The sequence below is a fragment of the Anastrepha obliqua genome, chromosome 3 (genome assembly GCF_027943255.1).
Source record: "Anastrepha obliqua isolate idAnaObli1 chromosome 3, idAnaObli1_1.0, whole genome shotgun sequence".
Lineage (NCBI taxonomy): Eukaryota > Metazoa > Arthropoda > Insecta > Diptera > Tephritidae > Anastrepha > Anastrepha obliqua.
The window spans coordinates 107584584-107609449 of record NC_072894.1 but is presented as its reverse complement, the minus strand read 5'-3'; the positions used below and the strand labels follow the sequence as shown (position 1 = coordinate 107609449).

Here is a 24866-nt window from a genome sequence, read left to right as displayed (position 1 = left end):
GCTTTTGATCACTCCTTGGTCCATTGGTTGCACTAAGCTTGTCACATTAGGAGGATGATAAACTAATTTTATGTCATCTACAGCGCAGTCATGAGGATGGGTTGGAGCATTATCTAACACAAGAATTGCTTTAATAGGCAAGTTTACACTTTTTAAATGTTTTTTGACTTTTGGAACAAACTCCAAAATAAACCACTCTTTAAATAAGTCTGAATTCATCCACGCTGATTTTTGTGACTTATAATAAACCGGAAGGGAAGATGGATTCAAGTTTTTGAATGCCTGTGGTTTAGCAGAATTGCCAATAATGAAAAGAGGAATTTTATGAGTCCCTCCTGCATTCGAACAAACGGCCACTGTAATACGTTCTTTGTTCTTTTTGAAGCCAGAGGCAGACTGTTCATGACTGCCTAGAAAAGTTGCTTCTGGTAACATTTTAATGTTTAGCCCGGTCTCGTCTATATTATAGACTTGTTCTGGAGATATTTCCTCTGTTTTAACCATTTCACCAAACTTAGTCTTGAATTCTGTCGCACCAGAAGTATCAGCAGACATTTTTTCTCCACTTACATGTGCGAAATGAATTCCGTGTGGCTTCTTCCATCGATTAAGCTAACCACCACTTGCCACAAAGTCACCTCCAATATTAATCTTCTGGTGGATAGCCAAAGCTTTTTCTTTCAAAATTGGGCGGCCAATCGGTGTACCTCTTCGACGTTCCTGAAGAAACCAGATCCACAAAGCTTCATCGACGACTTCGCAAATCGGTTTTTTTCTCGTACAACGGATACAAACGACAAAATCCTATCTAACATCGTTTATAGTTTACTTCCCCGTAATATCGGGGAAATCCCAGCCGCATCGCCTCGCCGGTGAATTTCTTGGAAAATATTGCATTGCGCTCGGCTGTTGTAAACAGGCCGGTTAATCCGTCGACCGGTTAATGCGAAGCCGGTTAAGAGGAATTATACTGTATGCAGTTTTATCTTCTTCTTCTTAATTGGCGCGATAACCGCTTACGCGATTTTGGCCGAGTTTAACAAAGCGCGCCAGTCTTTTCTTTCTCGTGCTAACCGGCGCCAATTGGACTCACCAAGTGAAGCCAAGTCCTTCTCCACCTGATCTTTCCAACGCAGAGGAGGCCTTCCTCTTCCTCTACCACCACCAGCTGGTACCGCATCGAATACTTGCAAAGCCGGAGCGTTTGTATCCATTCGGACGACATGACCCAGCCAACGTAGCCGCTGGATCTTTATTTGCTGCGCTATGTCTATGTCGTCGTAAAGCTCATACAGCTCATCGTTCCATCGTCTGCGATATTCGCCTATGCCAACGTGAAAAGGTCCAAAAATCTTACGCAGAATCTTTCTCTCAAACACTCTAAGCGTCGCTTCATCGGATGTTGTCATCGTCCAAGCTTCTGCGCCATACGTTAGGAAGGGCATGATGAGAGCCTTGTACGAGTGTTAGTTTTGTTCGTCGAGAGAGGACTTTACTGCTCAGTTGCCTACTTAGTCCAAAGTAGCACTTGTTGGCAAGAGAGATTCTACGTTGGATTTCAAGGCTGACATTGTTATCGGTGTTAATGCTGGTTCCTAAATACACGAAGTCTTTTACAACCTCAAAATTATAACTGTCAACAGTGACGTGGGTGCCGATACGCGAGTGCGCCGACTGTTTGTTTGAAGACAGGAGGTACTTCGTTTTGTCCTCGTTCACCACCAGACCCATTCGCTTATCCTCTTTATCCAGTGTGGAGAAGGCAGAACTAACAGCGCGGTTGTTAAGGCCGATGATGTCAATATCATCGGCATACGCCAACAATTGTACGCTCTTATAAAATATTGTGCCTGAGCGATTAAGTTCTGCGGCTCGTACGATGCTCTCCAACATCAGGTTAAAGAAGTCACACGACAGCGAGTCACCCTGTCTGAAACCTCGTTTGGTAGCAAACGGCTCGGAGAGGTCCTTTTCAATTCTGACGGCGCTGCTGGTGTGGAGCAGTTTGCAGTTTTATAGCCCATTGAATTTTAGTACAAGTTGGAATTTTGATATTACAATGCCCTGGCTGATCTGTAAAAAGATCTTACTAAGACCTCTAGTGTCCATTGTGTTGCCAGTGCTATGCATTTGAAGTCGAAGATATTATTTTACGTAATTCTTAATGCACGTCTTCGCGCGTTTTAACAAGCCGTTCAGCCTTTTGTCCGCAATTTCACCCTTCAAGGATAAAAAATATGTTAATCCTAGGCACAATCAAAGATGGATTAGTGCCAATACATGTGAAATTGCTAGGCAAACATAGCCAAGGCTAAATCTACGTCTGTCCACGAATATTTGAAACAAATTAAGTAGACCACAAATTAGGACCCTAGTAGCAGCCCTCACTAGGCATTGTCTCATGGGAAATCATGCAAGGAGATTAGACATTTACATACATGATTTCTGTCGTAGCTGCAGGAATGAGGAGAAGTTGGAAACAATTCAACACCTTTTTTGCACATGCCCGGCTCTAGCCGGAATCAGGAAGCGGAAGAAGTAGGAAGCGAATGAATATAGATAATCTATACACTTTAGGCATCAACAACCTTTTACGCTTTGTGAAAAGCTCAGGATGGTTCAAAAGGAAAGGGAAATGTAGCCCACCCCCTGCGGCTTCCAACGGATCCATTTCGTGGTCTAAGTGGCATCGCTGTCTCTATGTGCAGCTGCCAAGTCTAACCTAACCTAGGCACATTTTTGTCGAGTCCTACATAGAGCAGGGCAGTAGATGTTCCAAAGTACCTCTCGCAGTCGCCTCGTGCTATACGCATTACTCTGAACTAATCCCATTTTGGCTGTGCCATGTGGAGTGCGACAGTGTCCTGTCAGTATATTTTGCAGCCTTTCTTAGGCAGTGATAAAATAAAGCTTGCAATTTTCGTATTCCAAGTCCATGGCATAATTTAGTTTTGTTAGCATGGCATAATTTAGTTAGAGTTAGTTTCTCATTTAGTTCCGTTTTCAGAAAGGCGCCTGACGTGCTCAATCTCGGCAAGCGAATACCTTAGCGAGCTCATCTGCCCTCTCATTTCTTCTATTCCTTTGTGTCCTGGTATCCAGTAGATAGTGACCTGCCCATTTCCGAAGAGTTCATCCACTTTGCTTCTGCACTGTTGCACACATTCTGAGTTAGTGCAAGGAGGCATAATTGCTTTATTAGTTGGGTATCAGTTATTATATATATATATATAATTGGCGCGTACACCCTTTTTGGGTGTTTGGCCGAGCTCCTCCTCGTATTTGTGGTGTGCGCCTTGATGTTGTTCCACAAATGGAGGGACCTACAGTTTCAAGCCGACTCCGAACGGTAGATATTTTTATGAGGAGCTTTTTCATGGCGGAATACACTCGGAGGTTTGCCATTGCCTGCCGAGGGGCGACCGCTATTAGAAACATGTTTTTTTTCTTAATTTTGGTGTTTTCACCGAGTTTCGAACCGACGTTCTCTCTGTGAATTCCGAATGGTAGTCGCGCACCAACCCATTCGGCTACGGCGGCCGGGTATCAGGTATTAAGAGGAGTTAATATGCCAGAGCTAATTTAGCTGCTTTTGTTGGTGGCATAGATTTCAGTAATTACATAGAATTCAGTAATTAGGGAGTCTGAAAGATTTTTGGAGATCAAATTGCGCACAAAAGACAGCCGCTCCTACTCCGTCTGCCTTTTGGATCCATTTGTAAAAAAATTGTATGAATGGTATGAGAATTGTAGACCTTTCTGCCATCTATTTTGCTCCAAAACGACGCTAGGATTTTTGCCAAATGTAACGACTATTTAACTTCTTCCAACGGTGTTTTTTGGTCTCTTGAAACTTTCTCTTTGTTATACCAAAATTCTGGTTAAGAAATTGAATATTTTGATGCAATTTTAAAAAGTTTTTAAAAATTTTGAGAAACTATGTACAAAATTTTAGTCTCTATGTGTTTTATGTTTTGTGCTGCACAAAGTGGCGTAAAATTAATCATCCTATAGGAAGATTAAAAATTTTTGCAAAGTTTTTTTCGTTGCACAAAGTGGCACAAAATTAATCATCCTATAGGAAGTTTTAAAAATTGTTGCATATGGCGTCGTACGTCAGTCATATTAAGTAAAATATTATTTAGTAAAAAAGTTATTCAGAAATAAAATCGGATGATTAATTTTGCGCCACCTTGTAGTACGAATTATATTTTTCATAAAAAATTGTGGTGTGCCTATACTTTTGCAACGGGGTGTATGTGAGAAAAAATCGTAGGGGTACGAATTAATTGTGGCCAGGGCAAGTACATAATTTTTAGATTTTAGTTCTCCCACATTTACATGTTTTAAAAAAATATATGTCAAGCTGGTCTATTGCACTAATTAAATTTCAGTATTTAAAACAATTTGTGTGTGTGTATGTCCAAAACGATTCCAGGTCAAAATCCCGAAAACACATGCCCGAATGGGCATTCACCCGAAACCCAATCACCCGAAAATAATTTACCCGAATAAATTTGCCCGAATACGAATACCCGAATCTTATTAATTTTCCCGAAAAATGCCCGAAAAATGCCCGAAAAAATAAAAATAAATTTTATATAAAAATGTTAATAAATAATTAAAATTCAAAATTTTGTAAACAAGTTTTAATTATATGGCATGGTGTGAAAGAAATTGAATTGTGTGAATTTAGGATATTTGAATGTTGTATGCTAAATTAGTTAAGTATTCCAAAATTTTGTTTTCTTCTTTATATCTTTGGTATTCTTCCGTTATTGTGCGTAATCGTTTTTGGAGTGATATCCAGGTTTGACGTGGTGTCGCTCTAACTTTGCGTCCAAGACTCAGCTCTGTGAGGCTCGTTTCAGTGTCTTGTTGTTCTTTCTGTATTTGCGTCAAAAATGCATATAAATCTGGATGGTTTTTATTCACCATCAACCGAAAGCGGTTGTGCCACCCTTCGCTTACGTTATTTGTCCGATGAAGTCCTTGGAGGGTAGCTTCATACTGATTCCACAATTCGGGAGGGTAGCGGGGTGGCACAGCACGACGTCGACCTTGACCTCTTCGTCCGCGAACGTACGTGCGGTCAAAGTAATCTAAAACCTCCAATAAATCGTCCGAAACTTCATCTGACAATTCCTCAAAAGCATCAATGACATCAGACGGAGGAACAAATGCCAGACTTAAAATCATGTGAGTTTGTTTTCGTATCGTGTCGTCGTTGGGGTCGTTGTAGTTAATTTGTAATCCTTCGTTCTGTATTTTTCTGTACATCGCCTGTCCAAGATGAAAAAAGCAACATCTTATTGTAGTCTCCGAGTACACTAAACGACAAGCATTTATAATAGGTATTTCAAAATCGGAAACAATTCTCTGGGGTCTACAACCGTGTATTCCAGTTGATAAAGCTGCAGAATCTATTGCTCTCAAAACTGCCTCATATTGTTTAGTTTCCTTCGACGATAATAGAGCAAACACAAAAGGGAAAGCAATGACGGTTGGCTCTTCTCCTTGATTGCTGGGCTTTATCACTTTGCCAATGACGGTGAATATTTGAGTAAAAATGGAAGGTGAAACTTTAAAGGTGCCATCGAGAAACCAGGAGTCACTGTTAGCAAGACGTTCCAAATTATTGCGAGTTGTAAAAGCGAATACGCGACCTTCACCAAAATTCTCATCGTCCCGAGAATCATAAAAAAGGAAGCGATCGCTTGCCAATGTTTTTTGATAACGCTGAGGTAACTCGTCTATTTCCTCCAAACTTTTTGGATTTGGGGGCAGTGCACGTCTTCTTTCTCGTCTCAAAGATTTCTTAAGATTTTCACGCTCTGGTAGTTTGGCCAAAACACCAGGTTTCAAAGTAGAGAGATTATCGCGTAAAATCTGTTGAAAATTAAACCACATGTAGCAAATATAAAGGGAGTATAAAAAACCAAAAGAGGGAAAAAATATAACAAAAATAGAAATAAACAAAACTTTGTACTTGTGCTGGAGGGCATTCCGGATGATCTTCCGCGACTCGTTTTAAATTAACCTTCACTAATTCCGCTTTCGCTGTATCCTGATTGGGCGGATGTTCATGAGGAGATTTTTTAGGGCCTTTTAAAACTATTAACTCAGAAACTGTCTGCAATGTAATTGCCCGCGCTTTGCATTCTTTTCTTCGAACCAATTGACAGTCCCAATAGAATTGATTATTTTTCAACGGCTTGGATCTGACATAAATGTATCCTCCGATTATTAATTTTTTTCCGACAAGTTGTCCCACTTCCTCAATTTCTTCCATTTTTATGAATAATTAAGAACGAATGACTGACTGATGAATTTGACACAAGAATTTTGACAACATTTGTTATGAATAAATAAAGGAATAGCACTCTTTTGTTCTTTTCTTGCATGTACTTCAAGTGTATACTAATTCTTAATTATTTTAAATTTTTTTTTCTTTTCGGGTAAAAGGATTCGGGCAAATGGGTTCGGGCGAAGACGTTCGGGCAAAAAAATTCGGGAAACTGTCAATTCGGGGAAATATACATTCGGGCGTGTGGATTCGGGCGGGTGTTTTCGGGCGTTTGGGCGTAAACGGTCCAAAACTTTGTGTACAGGGTTATGAATAATGCATATGTCAGTATTATATGTAATCCATTTGGTTAGGCCATTGATGTGAAGTAGTTTGTATGTAAACATTTTCTTGTTCTTTAAAATGTTAACTTTGAATGATTCATCTACTTATTTTTAAAAATTAAACATTTTTATGATTACGCATTAGGCTTAAGCTATATTATTGAAAAAAATATATATTTTAATATATTACTTACTATTCAACTTCACTTCAGTGGAATGATTCCCAAGTCAAGGCGTATACAAAAAAATTAGGACTAAAAAAAATCTTTTTAATAGTTGCAAGTTTTTGTTTTCCAATATATTAACTATTCGACACACATATATGAAGTATTAAATTATAGACAAAATTTGTTTCTAATAGCAGTCGCTCCTCGGCAGGCAGGCAATAACGCCACATCTCCGAGTACGATTTTCTGTCATGAAAAAGCTTCTCATAAAAACCATCCGCCATTCTGTAGCAAAAAATAGTATTGTCAATTAATTTTATTCAAAAAAATATGTATTTATTATGTATCCACTCATACATATGCACATACAATACATATTTACATAATTAAGAAATTTCTACGTTATTCAATTGTGCCACTACATGTGTCCATTGGCTCATTCCATCGTAAACAAAAAAAAAATATATAAATTTCTAGTTTTTTTAGCTATTACTACCACATACATATATGGTATATTTAAAATATTATAATAGCGTTATACAATATATATGTATTGTACATTTTGTGAATAAATCGTGTATCGCAAAAAAATTACTTTGAATGTATGGTTACGTTAATTCATTCTTCATTGTCTGAAGGTATTTAAGCTCCAATAAATCATAAAAAAAATCATAATTACTCAATGTGTTTAAAATTTTTAAGGACTTCGATTTATAAATTTGTTTGTTCACTTTTTACTGTTTTTTTTTTTAATATTTCACACTATTTCCATCAATCTGCTTGCAAGGTATAATGTTCGAAAAGTTTCGAAGATCGTAAACCTGTTTAATTTTTACTGCTTAATTTAGTTAAACAAAACAATTGGAAGAATATTTTGTAGACAAGGTATTATTGTGTTTTCGAAAATTTTCGAAATTACATGTGCAATGTTTCACTGCCAAACGCATATATTTTAGTGCTTTCTTGTGGTTGATTGCTTGAATTTGAAACAAATTGTATGTTCGAAAATTTTCGAAGATTGCACATAAGTGTTATTTTTAGCTAATATTTTCTAACACTAAGCATCTTCCATTTTTTTCATCAGATTTAAATGATTTTGATATGCGAAAATTTTCGAACTTTTAAAAATTGTTATTTTATATTATTCAGTTCATTTTAGGAAAACATTTCACTAGGTCGCTTAGAGTCGGCAAGTGTCTACCCTTTCCTAGTTGGGCTAAAATCATATTACTAAGCGATTTTCGAAATTTTAAAACAATGCCGATTTTTTAATTTGAAGTGGAAATAATATCATGTCATTCAATATTTTGTAAATCATATCCAATCGAAACTGAATATTGAAATAATTTACTTCGACTACAAATGAGTACATAAATATTTGTTTTTCATTAAATATTACACTAACATTCACACAATTCCTTTTTTTTTTCAAACATTTATTAATTTTTTTAAAAATAACTTTTTTTAATCCTTTATTTTGTAATTCTTTTTGTTTTAATTTTTTTTAATTCGTTTTTTTCAAACATTTATTTATTTTTTGAATATTTAATTTATCTTTTTAACAATTTAGTATTTAATAATTTAATATTTTTTTTTTAACTTTTTTTTCAAACATTTATTTATTTTTTCAAAAATAATTTTTTTTTAATTCTTGTTTTTTTGTAAATTAATTATTTTAAATAGTTTTTTTAATTTTTGTTTTCAAAAATACTGTTTTTAATCTCTGTTTTTTAAATTAATTTTTTTTAAATGTACATATTTTTTTAAATTCTTTTCTTTCAACCATTAGTTATTTTTTTAAAAAATAATTTTTTTGAACATATTTTATTTTTTTGAATTCTTTTGCTTCAAACATTTATTTATTTTTTCAAAGATAATTTTTAAATATTTTTTTTATTAATTTAAAAAAAAAATTTTTTTATTCGGTTTTTTTTTAAGATTTACTTTTTCAAAAGTAAATTGTTTTAATTACTTTTTTTTCATTTATTTTTTTTTTTCAAAAAATAATTTTTTAATTCTTTTTGTAATTAATTTTTTTTTAAATAATTGTTTTCTTTAATTACATTTTTTTCAAACATTTATTTTTTCAAAAATAAATATTTTTTAGTTCTTTTTTTTCCGCATTAATTTTTTTAGGTTTTACAATAGTTTTTCATTTTTGTTTTAATAATTGTTTTTCTTTTTTAATTCCTTTTTTCAAACATTTATTTATTTTTTTAATTAATTTTTTTTTAAATAATTTATTTTTGAATTCTGTTTTTTGTCAAACATTTATTTATTTTTGCAAAAATAAATTTTTTTAATTCGTTTTTTTTTCAACATTAATTTTTTTAATTTTTGTTTGCTTGAGGTTACGTATTCTCACAAAAATTCATTCTTAACCACTAAATTACGCTTAACGGAGCTTGTTGTTGTGAGAAAAGAAAATATACAAATTCAACTAAAACACGCAATATTAGCTACATATGAGCATATACAGACATGCATTTCTAGGCATTCCACAAATATGTCGAATTTCGGCAACGCGTCACATTTTTTTTGTATTCGAAACGATTTTTAATAAAATTCATTCATCCCTTCATCTTCAACAAGAAATAATACACTATACAAACAAAAAATCTTTATTTATTTGAAAAGCACAGCCGAATTGTTTCTTTTTACCAAAAATACAACATATACACATACACCCATATATACACACATACATACTTGTATACACATATACAACTTGCCACATGTTTTATTTGCTGCTTTCTTAATTCAAACGCTTTTGTACTTAATCTTATTTGTATTTTTCTTTTAGATATGGTAAACCAAAAATATTAGACGCATCCAACAGCAAAGAATCAAAAATCAGAAACAATGCGCAAATCAAAGCAAACAAAAAAAAATTGCTTCATAAAGCAACGTCCATCAACTTCACATATTCAATAACCATTTTCTCTGCAATATGCATAGAAATATATAGCAAGCAACAACACCACAAAAAAAAAATATATATATATATACATATATACTACTAAAACACACCTACACACTTTACACTATAATTTACATGTGTATACTTTAAATGTATTGTGATTTGCGAACTACTTTTCCTTTTATGAAATTTGTTTATATTTTTAAAGTACATAAAAACAAGAAAAAACCACAAGAATTTAGAATTAGTATAAAATATATTTTAAATAAATCACTGAGTCGATTTAAAACCAATGCTTAGAGTAAATTAATGTGAGATGCGAGGAGGATACGAATGAAAGCAAGGCTCGCGTTTTTTGAAGTTTGAAAAGTATCAACAGCAGCTTGAGCTGAAAAATTCTAACTAATTTGGAAGTTTTGGCTGGCGATGTTGAAATGAAGGGAAGAGTTGAAAGCATAATTGGCCTAATACAAAGGCAAGGAAATTCACTTGGCTGCCGGTCCGGTTGCCCGCTAAACTGTTGATATTCGATACCGAACACTTGCTCTTATGGGGTACTTCTACTCTTTATAATATTTTGTAGTGCTGCTTTAATTGGTGAAAATTACAGCAACATACATACATACTATACATGCAAAATAATATAATAAATCAATTTTATAAACACACATGCATATATACGAGTGCAGTTAGAGTAATATGTGGAAGAGCACTTTAACAGTAATGAAAAAAAAAAAAAATATTTATGCTAGAAAAATTTTCCAAATTTATGCAAAAAAAAATTTAGAGATCTCAGATTTCAAATACAATATTTTTTTTCACAATTCGCCACAAGATTGGTTTGTATATTTCTTAAGCAATTTGCTTCACGCTTAATTTTCGTATTTTTCATTTTTATAAATATAAATAAATTCTTTATAAATGTATTTGTAAGGCAAGTACGAGCTGCACACATGCACACACATACCTATGTATAATATCACTACCTAATGAAATGCAAACAATCACGCCTGAAATTCTATAAAATTTGTCTTTTGGCAGCATTCGAAAATAAAAAATTCAGCAGTTCGTTCCAAGTTGAATCTTTTAAAGGTTTACCAACAGTGCTGATTATTTTTTTTTTGCTTTTGGCTGTCAGCTCAGCATGAAACAAGGCGAATTCACTATTTGTTTTCTAGTTTCCCAATACTTTGCTTTGCTCAAACATCAAAACATTGTTGTTGGTCTAGTGCCACTACCTTTAAGGGGTTACATGGGTTTCGTCGGGTAAAAAAGGCCTATTTTCAAAATTTTTTTTTCTATGTATAAAATTATTTGTTTAATTCAAATTTTTTCTGTCTTATAGATACATATTTAAAGAATAGTTTCTGAAATTTTCAAAAAAAAAAATTAAAACTCCTCCATTGTGACGTCATTTTCGGTGATCCCTCGAAAAAAGGTGCGTCCGCGTTGTCCGCATAACTCCTGACAGGATCATCAAAAATGAAAAAAAATTAAGTGTTTTAATTAAGACCATAAACTCGTGCTTGATCGAAAGAAAGAAAAAAAAGTAAAAATTGGAATTTTGGCAGACATTTAAAAAAAAAAAAAAAGAAAATTTCGGTCAAATTTGCTGGACATTTGGTTTTTTGTTAAATAGTTGTAATTGAAAAAAAAAACAACAAAGTTCTTAGTTCAAGCACGAGTAAATTGTATCTCGAACACCTGTGCAAAATTTTATCAAGATCGGTTGAGTAGTTTTCGAGAACATTTGACAACCAACTTTGAAAACACGGTTCCGCGTTTAAAGTTTTGAGTAGCAATAAAAGTGGCTTGGAGCGCACACCTTCCAAATGTTGTATCTCCGAAACTATTATTCGGATCGACTTGAAAATTTAGGACAATATTCATGAGATGTTGTAGAAATTAATAAGACAAAAAAAATCGATTTTTTGAACCCACGAAACCCATGTAACCCCTTAATGAATGCGCCTTGGTTCGTTCAGTAAGAAATTGTTTCGAACTGCTGGTTTCGCGATAAAACGCTGTAGAAACGCCTGCATATGAATAAATATTTATTTCCTGCGCATCAATGGTATGGCAAGCAAAATATGAGTATTTGCAAAAAGTTCTTTCACCATAAATCCTTTATAGGCTTCTATGCTAGCTTAGTGAGTGAGTGTTTCATATCTCCACTGATTTGTCGCTGAAATACAAAATTATTAACACAACGAATTCTAACTAAAAGCCATTCTTAAATACAAGATGCCAAAATTAATCATCTAAGTTTGCTTTTCAAAAACTTTTTTATTAAGAAACAAAAAAAAAACGATTTGAGTGATGGAAATCTTTATTTTGCCCTTTGCGCGTTGCTTATCTGCTTGTGTACTGCAGCTGTCTAGTTCACAAGTGTCGAAAATGGTTTACGTAAATTTTCCAATAAAAAAAATTAATAAATAATTGGCGCGTACAATTCTGCTAGGTGCTTGGCCGAGCTCTTTCTTCTATTTGTGGCGTGCGTCTTAATGTTGTTCCAAAATGCGTAAATTTTCCAACTGGGTGATTAATTTTGCGCCACCTTGTATGTATGCATTAGTCGCATTTTGTGTGTCATTTTTCGCTTTTTACATTAAACCGAACGAAGTTTATAAAAAATAAAACATAAATGTATGCAAAGTATTAAGATTTTAATTCATTCAAAATTATTTTTATTTTTCCTTACGCCATACTTCATCGAACTTCAACCAAATTCCTAACAAAAATTACAAAAAAAAAAAAAAATTTAGTGAACTTTAAAATTAAAATTTCATTCCCATTTAAAAATGTTTAAATTGTATGGCAGATTTTTTAATTTTATTCAATAAATTTATATGAAAATGAAATAAAAAAAAAAAAAAAACAAAGGAAATATTAAATCCTAAATCAATAGATTTTGCTCCACATTTTTTAATTTATTTACAAATATTCCATGTGTATTAAAAAATTAAATTAAAAACAAAGTGTGTAGAAGATTTTTATGAACAGGTGATGGCTATTCATGAGCTCAATATTTTTCGAGCAACTGAGTAATACCGCTCCATCGAGTCCACCTTTTTGACATTTATAAACTCTTTTTGAATTTGTCAATCGTTTGCACAGAAAATTAGAAAAAATTTAATGTAAATTTTTTACTCAACTAGAAACTTTTTTAATTTGTATATTTTTATATAATACAACTGTGCGAAATTTTAGAATTGAAACATTTTTTTATTGAAATTTTTCACGAGCAGTAGAAACTGCTTAATATCTGAGTATCTTTACACTGGAAATTAATTTAATATTTTTCTTTAATTATGTGTCTTGAAAGTTTTTAGCACTCTGCTTAAATTTTGAGTAAAAAATGAATTTAAATTGGAAATAAAAAAAAAATGTAATAACTTTTTTTCATAAAATTAGAAATTTCTCAATTCGTAACTTATTTTATGGAATTTGCAATTGAATGGGGCCACCAAAACAAATATGAAAGTGTAGTGGCAAAAAATATGCGTTATTCTATTCCTTCATACCTTAAAAGAAAACAAAAAATAATAAAAAAATTAATTAAAAAATACTAAGCACTGCGTTGGTGATTAATCAAATTTGTAATTAATTGCCGTAAATAACGAAACATTTTTATAACAGCAACATACAATTAGAGTAAAAAAGAAACACGCAGTGTAAAATAAGAAAAAAATGTAAGAAATAACACAAAGAAGCAAAAAAGTAAACAAGTGAGCCGTTATCATTTTACCCGCATCAATAAGAGAAATGTATTGTAAAATTAAAAAAAATTAAAAATTAAATTGAAATTAATTTTAATTAAGAATTATTTAAAAAAAAATTAAATTTATCTATAAATATGTATAAATTTTGCAATATCTCATTTGCAGCACTGTGAAAAGCAAAGATTCCAAAATTTGTAAAATTGTTTAGAAGTTAGTTTTTCAAAGTAAAAATCTATATAAATAAAATTCAGCAACTCTTATACGTATGCATATTTAAGGCGGCAGTACACAGGCATTGTAGGACGATCAGAATTGGAAAGGAGGTTGGCGGTAGAGTCGGAAGCGCAGCAGTTTTAATTATTTATTAACCAATGTTTTTTTTATATTGAAATAGTAAAAAGCAAAATATAAGTAAAAAAAAAATAAAATTAAAAAAATAAAAAAAAAACATAAATTTAAAAGATTTAAAACAAAAATAAATTAAAAAAAAAAAAAAAATTTAACACATTTTCGAAAAAAAAGGAAATTTAAGAAGATTTTCATAAATACATTTAAAAATTTAAAAAATTTTTCGAAAATAAACTTAAAAATTTTAAAATTTTTTCGAAAAATTTGGGAAATTAAAAAAAAATTCGAAAAAAAATTTAAAAATTTTCGAAAACAAATAAGAAATTTAAATTTTTCAAAAAGTTTTTTTAGTACTTCAAAAAAAAAAAGAAAGACAAATGTTGCATAATATTGTTTACAAATTATTTTATTTTTATAAATTTAATTTTTTTCTTAAAAACCGATTGTGTGAGGAGGTTGGCAGTAGAGGCAGAAGCACAGCAGTTTTAATTGTTTACTAACCACATTTTTTTTATATTGAAATCATAAAAAGCAAAATGTAGATAAATAAAAAAAAATTCGAAAAAATTTTAAAAATAAAAACAAAATTTCGAAATTAAATTCAAAAAATTAAAAAAAAATTTGTAAAATTAAAAAAAAATTCGAAAAAATTTAAAAATTTTAAAAAAGTTTCGAATACAAATTTTAAAACTTTTCGAAAAAAAATGTAAAAATTTTCGAAAATAAATACAAAAAATTTTCGAAAATTTTCCAAACAGTTTTTTTAGTACTTCAAAAACCAAAAGAAAGGCAAATGTTGCATAAAATTGTTTACAAAATATTTTGTTTTTATAAATTTAACTTTTATTTGTAAAAAACCAACTGTGTGAAATTTTATCAAATAACAATATCTAAACCGAGTTCGTTATTGTTGTAATTCGTCATGCGCTAACTATTGCCGTTTCAAGAGAATAACGAATTAAGCCTTTACTGCATGAATTAATGAAGCATTGAAAAAAAAAATATTTGTGTATACCGTGGAAAAATAGCTTAATTTAATGACCAATAAGACATATTAAAAGAAAAATAATAAAAACGTTTTAAATTTTTTTTTGTTACGGTACGATGTATAAAAACTAGTTGTAAAGTATAGAAAACAGTTGAAGAGCGCAAAAATTATTATCCGACGAGAAAGATGAGTTAATCGACGCCGTGAAAATATTTTTGTTTGTTAAAAAGCACATACGTTTCACACTCTTATCGTTTTTTTGTAAATGAATCACACGCATTTCAATTCTGCTTTTTCAGCCACTTGTACAAAAGTGAGGTTATACCGAAATGTCATAAAATCATAGACGGTTTATTATTGCTAAATATATATTTGATGGTAAATAATGCTAAATACATAATTTAAAATAGTTCGAAACTGCAATACCAAATAAGGGTTCATATGCGGTAAAGGGTTAAGGCAAAACTGAGCTGTGTCTAAATTTTCTCAATTTTTGCACTCAAGCGGTTTGGTTTCATTAATTGCATATTAAACATATATTTTGTATGAAAACAAAAACACAAAAATTGTACAAAATCATTTCTTTTTCACTTTTATTCGGCCCCCTAATCGCCCTGTTGTTCGACTGCCTTTCAAATGCTAAGCACACACAAAAACATACACACACTTACTTCTTATCCTGTAAACTACCTTATATGTATTGTATATAAAATTACAATAAATAAATATATATGAAAAAAAAAAAAAAAAAAATGCAAAAAGTTGCAAGCAGTAGTTCTTAATGAAGTTAATACTACAATAACTATAAAAAATATTTATAAAAAAAATTAACTACCTTAGAAGAAAAAAAACAAGAAGAACTAAAAAGAATTATAAAAAAAAACATCTTAAGTTTAGTGACAACAATGAATGCTGATGTTAGTGTTATTTAATCCAAATACGACGAAACAAAAAAATGATATTCCAATAAACTACACAAATACATACATATTTTATTATACCATTTACTTAAAGTAATTATTAAAAAAACAACAGTGCTATATTATGTAAACGTACATACATACATTAATACATATTTGAAATAAGTTTGTTTGAATTCAATAAAATCACATACAACTGAAAAAAACCTAAACAAAAAACATTCTAATAAAAAAAAAAGCCAAAAAAAAAGAAATTAAAATTTCTTTTCACAGTACGAAGCATTTTGGATAATGCAGAGAAAATGGAAGTGTAGCGAAAGCTTCCTAAAGGCGGCGGGTACAGTTTGCAGAAAGAATGCGGCTATTACGGGTAATAGAAAAATATGTGAAAATTCCATTTCCATTTAATTTCACTAACCCGTTAATTGTGCTTTTTAAAATTTGTATTAACTGTAGTGAGATTCTAAAAATTTGTCGTTCAAATTTTGATCGCCAGAAAACGTTAAACGAATGAATAGTTAGCCAAAAAGTAATATTTAATCACTTAGCTACTGATTAAGGCATCTAATACCGGCAGACAGCATTCCGAATACCGGGATTCCTGCGCTTTTTCCCAAATAAAAGTAAATTTTTGGTTATTGCAATGGAATTTTGCCTTTAATGAATCGTTTTTTAATTGATATGCTATTTGTTTATTAAGGCACCTTTCTGGTCTAGAATTTCGAAAAAATCCATTTTTTTGATGTTATGGTAGTTTATACTTTCAAAAATATGATTGCAAATATTTATATTGAAATTCGTTGTAGTTTAGACCTTACAGTCCTTTAAAACGAGACCGGTTTGGAGTACGACGCCCAGGTATAAGCGCGTTAACCGTGTTTTTCTCGAAACTATTTTTTCCGAGTTGGCGTTGGTAATTTCTCAAAAAGTACTACGCCGATTGATTTGAATTTTATGTTATGGAGTAGACTTGTGGCTCTCGCGGGTAGCAGAATTATAAATAAGTTTATAATAAATTTTTCTTTATTTTTTTAAGAGCGAGAACGTGAAAAAATCATTTTTCTTGTTTTTCCAATAAACAGATAAAATATCTAGAAAAAATTTTTTTTTTGTAAATCTGCTACCCACCATAGCGACATATCTCCTGATGAGTAATTGACCGAATTTTTTTTTTTCAGACGTACCTGAGCAGCCCAATCAGTTACGCTAGTGGCATGTGTTACGTCAGGGAAAACAATTTTTTTATTATTGTCATTGAAAAAATTTTCTTTTTGTAAATAAAGAATTGATCTAATGAATAAAAACGATTTTCAATTAATACCGGTTGTTTTTCTTCAATTTTCAACGCCTTTAATTTTCACGTCTCTAGACCAGAAAGGTGCCTTAAGCCAGTTCAACCAGCGGAAGATGCTAAGAATACGAATTTTATGCAGTTTCATTTTTAGATTAAAATGAAAGTCAATGTTGTGAAAGTAAGCTTTAAAAATGCTGTGTCAAAATGCAGTAGTCGGAATAGAGGATGCTGGAATAATAATTATTTACTCAAAAAACTAAACTATATTATTTCGTAGAAGGCAGCACAATTTATTGGTATTTTGATTTCCCTTTAAAAATTAAGTGTTATTATTTTTTCTAAATTTAAAGTTGTATTTTTGATTTGTGAAGTGAAGCCAAGTCCTTTTAGTCCAAAGTTTTTAATTAGTTATATCTAAAATCTTTTAAAACACAGTTTTTCAAGCTTTGCAAGTGTAGTCTGAGTTTCATAGCCAATCGTTGTATGCCATCAATACTATAACCTTCAAGACGATCTATAGTTAAAGTTTTCAGCTAAGACGACGCTACTAGAAAAACCCAAAATCCAGACCTTTCGCTATTATCAATTCAAGACCCCCCAAGATTTTGGAATATTCAAATTTATTCGGGCTTCAAAACTTTACCACTGAGTCTTTGAATTTTCTCTATTCATTGTTACATTTATATTGCATCTTTTAGGCGCATTACTATTAGTGCTTAGGTGGAGATAAAACTTCAGAGAGTGTACGCGTACATTAGAGCGGGTCGATTTAAAAATCGCTCATTGCTCTGTGAAAATCGTATTCTAGGGATCAAAATAACTTTGCCGAAGGAACCATACCTCTAAAACGAATTCTGATTTCCCCCAATTTAAAAATATCACCATTTTTGGCCTTTACATTAAAAAATACGCTAAATGGCTATGTTTTTTTTATATTTAATTATTTATAATAATATTTATTATTTATTTATAATAATATCTATTTTTTCTCTTAAGAAATTTATTTAGTCAGAGCATATGTATGTAAATGAAAAAATTAATTTAAGTGAGTTATAGAAAAGAAACCAAAAAATTCGACCCAAATTGGGGGACATTAGAATTCGTTTTAGAGGTATGGTTCCTTCGGCAAAGTTTCTTATTCTGAAAAATTGGGCAACACAAAATGACAAGGTACGCACGCTTTCTTTTGTATAGAGGGCAAATGTGTAAACGAAATTCGGGAACCCTATTTTATATGTGCATTTTAGATAGTCTAAGTCAGATAAACCAATGACAGCACGAAACCTAAACCCGTGGCTTTAGTATGCGTAGGTCACACGAGTAGCTCCATATTCGATCTATCGCAACTATACGAGTATATGCAGAATGATTCACACAGTTTATAGTACATATTATAATTAATTACTTTTTCTTTCGATTTTTTTCAGTTACGAACGTTTCACTTTAAAACCTGTTGGGTATATTGTTGAAAATTTAGTTCATATTGAAGTGATAACGTCTTATAATTCGATGTAACTGGCTGCACGCACCAAAAAATGCGGCGTTATCTTGCTCATGCGTCGTTATCTTGCTTGAACTTCAAGCGAGAGCGCGGAACGAACGACAAAGAGACACAATCGGCCCCCGCGTTCGGCAACGTTCGACATCTGGCTCTCTCCTACTTGAGTGAGCATATATATGTATGTATGTATATGCGCATATGTATATGAATTTGTATTTGCATATGCCTTCTTCCTGTGTGCATGGTAATGAACCATTTCTCTGTTGAGAATAGGACGATGATAGGAAAAGTAGGAAATAAAAGGGAGTGTTTCGAGTGTAATGTGTCTTGAAAAAGTCAAATCGATGATGGTGCCTCATAGTGTTGTTGACTTATTAACGTCTGATGCACAATCGAAAGTGAACATATCTTTTATGAATTTGATAACTGTTTCGTAATTTTTCACGTTTGTGATCAATTCCATTGCGATTCCATTTTCAACGTGATCCCGAAGTGTCGGCATTAGTACCGAAATTTTATTTGTTGATTTTTCAACGTAATCCCGGAATTTCGCGACTGGCACCGAAATTTTATTTGCTTATATTTACAAATTTATTTGGTACGGGATTTTTCAATGTAGTCCCGTAATTTCGGGACATGTACCGACATTTTATTTGTTTGCATTCGTCGAAAATTGAAAAAATGTATTTTATTTATGTGAATGCGAAACATTTTGAGACCATAACATATAAAAAAAAAATGAAGAAATACGGGTTTCGAATACACTTATCCATAAATAATATTTATATGATTATAAAATATAAAAATATATAATTCACTTGAATTAAAAATTGAACCACTGAGATATATGAAACAGTTCTGTGTATGCATAAAAAGTTGCATTTAACCCTTTGGGGACGAGTGACGGCATATAGCCGCCCAAGTCGTTTTACCGTTCCGGAAGCGTGCCAGCATCTAGCCGCCCAAATTAGTTCGCAGCTGCAAGGCTCGCGACGTCTGTCGTTCTGAGCGATAAAGAAGAGAGTCACGTTTTCATTCAAAGACATTAGGAGCCACTAGCGATGAAGTCTTATCTTCCTTATAATGTAAACTTACGTTGTAAGGCGACGGTAGAGTCAGAACGAATTTCAGTTTTTCGATTCAGTTTCTCAGTGCCAATAACAAAGGAACCAGCAGGCTTCTTTTATATATTTTATCCTACGCACGACGCTTAGCCTTCGAGCCTCTAGAGATGATACGTTAGATAGTGACAGTTCTGACGAATATTACTTTGAATCTGATAAGACGAAAGATGACGGCATTACTTCGTCAAGTGGAAGTGAAATCCGTGCAATAGGGAATCCACTCAGGCATTTTAACTTTAGTGGTGATGGCAGTTTGGCAGATGCTTAATAATTTTTTGATTTTATGAAAAATGTTTCTTGTGTTAAATAAAACCTTAGTTTTTATCACGTTCAACGTATTTATTTTCTTTACTGCGCACTCCAATACCTTTCGTTCTCAGCGACGCTCGCCCATCGAGCGGCTTCGTCCCCAAAGGGTTAATTGTAGGAGTTTGATTTCGGGATTGGTATTTCCATTATATTACATACAATATTTATTTTCATAAAAAAAAAAAAAATATTTTCCTGCCTAAAAAATTTTGCCTTACCTTATTTTCACAAAAAAAAAAACAAAAATAATAAAATATTTTCCTACCTAAAAAAATTTGCAAAAAAAATAACCGTAGTGCAGCCATAACGTCCAATTAGGGTTCCGGAAATTGTATCTACATACATACATATATTACATATAAAAATATGCAGTGATAGCTTTAAATTGAGATGCCATACTCATAAACGGCACTAATAAATTTCATTTAAATTTATATTATTGTATTTTATTGAATTATTATTTTATCGCCCATTTATTTCTTTCATTAATTTTATTATATTTTTTAATTATTTATACTTCTGTCTAATTTTTTTATTTTTCCATTTTATATCTAACACCAAATTGGAGGACTACAATTTTTCATCCAAACCAAGTGTTTTAAAAAATCGCACATATTTGAAAATTAATATCATTCACTTATGAATTAAAAACATGAAAAAATATAAAAAAAGCTGAACGTGTGAAAACACCCTATTATTTGTCAAATAAGCTATAATTCAATTATGAATAAATAATTCATTATATTAAAAACTCTTAGTATATAAATGTATTTTTATTGTTCTCCAAAGTAAGAAAAAAATGAAATCAATTCATATTCGAATAGCTAACGGGGAAGTAATTAATGGAAGAAACTATAAATAAAATAGCATTACAAGAAGACATACTTTTGAAAAATTTATGAAAAAATTGTATGTATATTGAATAGCAAATTTATTATGTTCCACTTTTCAAAAATGATTCGTATATACTTAAATACACATACATGGTATATAAGCATATATATAGTGTATAGAAATATTTAATATATACATATATATATATTAAAATACTATATATGTACATTAAAAACTTATGAAAGCAAGAAAAAAGTAATAATAAATCCAACTACATACATAAAAGAGAGATCCTAAAGATGTTTACAATTTTTTTTCATCTAGGGGTTTCAGAATTGGATTTAATATATAGGGTAGTCCATTTAATGGGATTTGAACTGTCGACTTTTTTACTACTTACTTTACTTTACAGCAGTTTTTTTCTAACAGCGGCCGCCCCTCGGTGGGCAATGTCAAAGCCTTCGAGTGTATTTCCGCCATGAAGAAGCTCTTCGTGAAAATATCTGCCCTTCGGAGTCGGCTTGAAACACTAGGTCCCCCCCATTTGTGGTAAAGATATCTCGAGTTCTAATGAACCGATTTACTTCAAATATGGGGAGCAGTACTTTATCGGATGACCCCAGCTCGAAACTAACGGGTGATTTTTTAGCTATTATCTTTTTAAACAGTTGGTTTAAACAGCTGACGCACGTTTCGTGTTTTGTTTCACTGTCAAACATCTTCAGTTTGGTCTATAATTTAATCATGAATCGTCTTACAACCGAACAACGCTTGCAAATCATTGAATTTTATTATAAAAATTATAAAAATGCGTGTTCTGTTAAGAAAGTTTATCGCGCGCTTCTTCCATTTTATGGTCAGTTTAATCGACCCACTGAAGCGGCTATTCGAGCTATTGTGACTAAATTTAGAATCAAATTTACATTATTGGACATCAAACCGCCAACACGCTTACGTAGAGTGCGAACTGAAGAAAATATCGCAGCTGTATCGGTCAGTGTTAATGGTAACCATCAATTATCGATTCGTCGCCGTTCGCAGCAATTGGGCCTCTGTTACTCAACTACGTGGAAAATTTTGCGAAAGGATTTAGGTGTGAAGCCTTTCAAAATACAGCTGGTGCAAGAATTGAAGCCGAACGATCTACCGCAACGCAGAATTTTTGGTAAGTGGTCTCTTGGAAAGTTGGCCGAAGATCCACTTTTTTATCGAAAAATTGTGTTCAGCGACGAAGCTCATTTTTGGATCAATGGGTACGTAAATAAGCAGAATTGTCGATTTTGGAGTGAAGATCAGCCAGAAGAATTGCAAGAGCTACCAATGTATCCAGAAAAGGTCACAGTTTGGTGCGGTTTATGGACTGGAGTTATCATTGGACCGTACTTCTTCAAAGAAGCTGCGAATCGTAACGTAACTGTGAATGGTGAGCGCTACCGTGAAATGATATCCAATTTTTATTTACCCAAAATGCAAGAGCTTGACTTGCATGACATGTGGTTTCAGCAAGACGGTGCCACATGCCACACAGCACGCGTAACAATGGACTTGTTGAGAGACGAGTTCGATGAACATTTTATTTCACGCTCGGGACCTGTCAATTGGCCACCCAGATCGTGCGATATAACGCCTTTAGATTATTTTTTGTGGGACTATGTTGAAGCTCGTGTTCATTCAGACAAGCCTGCTTCAATTTACGCATTGGGAGACAACATTAAAGTATTTATATGTGAGATACCGGCCGAAACATTGGAAAGAGTATGCCAAAATTGGACTAAGCGGATGGACCATTTGAAACGCAGTCGTGGTCAACATTTGCATGAAATAATCTTCAAACATTAAATTATATGGACTGTACTATCGATTTAAATAAAAATTTCATGCATTTTTCTGAATTTTACGTGTGTTTTTTTGAAAAACTTTCCTACAGCTCTTAAAAAATCACCCTTTATAACTCTTCATATAGTATTTAAAAAATGAATAAATACATGAAATTCCATTCGAATCAGATTGTAGTTCATGCTTAATGACAACCAAGGCGAATTTATCCACCTCGATGGCGATGACACTAATTTCAATTAAAAAAATTAATTGAAAAGTTTTTATCCGTCTATTATTTACAGTCTAATTCAATTCCAAATGCCAGATGGGCCATCCTGTATAACTACGAACAGTCTCTTGTGTTCTTAGGAGCTGAATAATTGTTCGCTGTTTCCCAACATACAGCTGAGGTTATGAGTTGATTTTAATGACCTAATTTTAAACTCATAAACACTCTTTTCCTTTTTGCATAGTTCCCTATTTTATCACATTTTTCTTTCATTCCCACATCATTAAATTGCTGGATGTAACTGTTAAACCAGAGTCTTTTTCATCGTCCCTTTTTTTGTTCGAAAAAATTTGACGCACATTCCTCACTTATAGGTCTCCGCTATATTACAACAGTTGATTAGAATTTATGTTAAACTCAAAGAAATCATTACTGGAGGTGATTATCGGACTTTTAATTGTATTCCAGCTTTGTTCATTATTTTTGATACCTAGATATAGAAAATGCGTCTAATGTTCCCTTTTACTTGGCAATCGTTACCATCGGCAATTCCTGCTTGTCAGCGGAATGAACCAAATATCGTAAATTCGTTCATACATTTTGAGGTATCGCAAGGAGGCTTAGAAGATTCTTGAACCATATAGATACTTATAGTATTTTAGGCTTCCCAATAATGAGGATAATAATTTTATTATTTCGTTACTTTCACTAAATCGCTAGAATATCCAACAGACTCATGAAATAAATTTATAGACAATTCGTGTACTTGGAAATGATAAAGAAACTCTTCCCCACAGCAGCAATACACCGCAGCTTATCAAGAGCCCTTGACCTCTAATAATCAAATCACGATCTAACTACGAATCTCAGATTATTTCGCTGCACTCCTTAAAAGAAACTGGCTTCCCTCTGCCGAAGCTAAATAACTTTGAAATATCAAGAATTCAGCGGCAGTTGGGGAGTCTGTGCTTCAAGAACATCGTAGCCAAAAAACAAACGAAGAAAAATTCGAGAAAAAACGGCCTCCAACGTTTCTATTTGGAATGCCTCTCTAAGTAAAAATAAAGACATATGGCATCTTCATTTAATGATACACTATTCAAGGGGAAGGGATAGTAAGATTTATCGGTGAAAAAGTCATGTTTTCGGAATAGTTTGGGCGATAAAAATAGAGTTGGTTTATGCAGTAAATTTCCATATAATAACGAAATGTTAGAGCAATATTTCTCTAAATTTTCATTGAAAAATATTGAAAATTGAAAAATGGTAAATAAGTCGTATAATTCTTTATTTTAAGATTAATAATTAAAACAAAATGCAAAAGCTCCTAAGGATTCCTGGTGAATTATGTGAAGAAGTACTGTGCAAAAAAATGGCTTTCGAAGCGATGGATGTGGCTGGAAACTTCGTGTACATGACAACAGGAACCTCTACATATAGGATTGGTACGTATCCACCTGTCATTTCTGTGGTTGATCTTTTGGTCTTGGTCAAAATTTGGTTCTTATGAACGGATAAACGGGCGTACTTAAAAAAATGAGAGACTTTTAAATCGGTGAGATTTGCATATATAGCGACGATAATTGCATGTCTCTTCATTTCTTGAGTTGAGTTGTCTGAAAAGAAAAATAATGTTATCAGAAAGTTGTAGCCCCATATATGCATGCCCTTAAATACCCTATGCACTCTGTATAGGTATATACCTATAAGGGCGGGTCGATTTAAAAATCGCTCATTGCTCTGTGAAAATCGTATTCTAGGGATCAAAATAAGAAACTTTGCCGAAGGAACCATACCTCTAAAACGAATTCTGATGTCTCCCAATTTGGGTCGAATGAAAAATCCCACTTTGACCCATTTAGAGTGCTCTAATCGAGTCCAAATGTATGACCGACCCCCACTAACTTTGGACGGCCGATCCACCCATGCCAGTGGCACACCCCTTGGAACTCCCCTGGGGGGTTATACATACATATATAATACAATAATTTCAAAGTATCACCATTTTTGACCTTTACATGAGAAAAGAAACTAAAAAGTTCGACCCAAATTGAGGGACATT

At 32.4% G+C, this 24866-nt stretch overlaps 1 protein-coding gene across 1 annotated transcript in view; it reads left to right on the top strand.

The window, feature by feature from the left end:
• The window catches only part of LOC129240108 (dnaJ homolog subfamily C member 5 homolog), a 54438-nt gene extending 40587 nt beyond the window's left edge, over nucleotides 1-13851 (top strand). Inside the window, exon 7 of the mRNA XM_054875622.1 lies at nucleotides 9601-13851. Within this exon, the coding sequence (XP_054731597.1) occupies nucleotides 9601-9623 (23 nt within the window). The 3' untranslated portion in view covers nucleotides 9624-13851. The remainder of the gene's footprint in view (nucleotides 1-9600) is intronic.
• Nucleotides 13852-24866: the final 11015 nt, after the last annotated feature.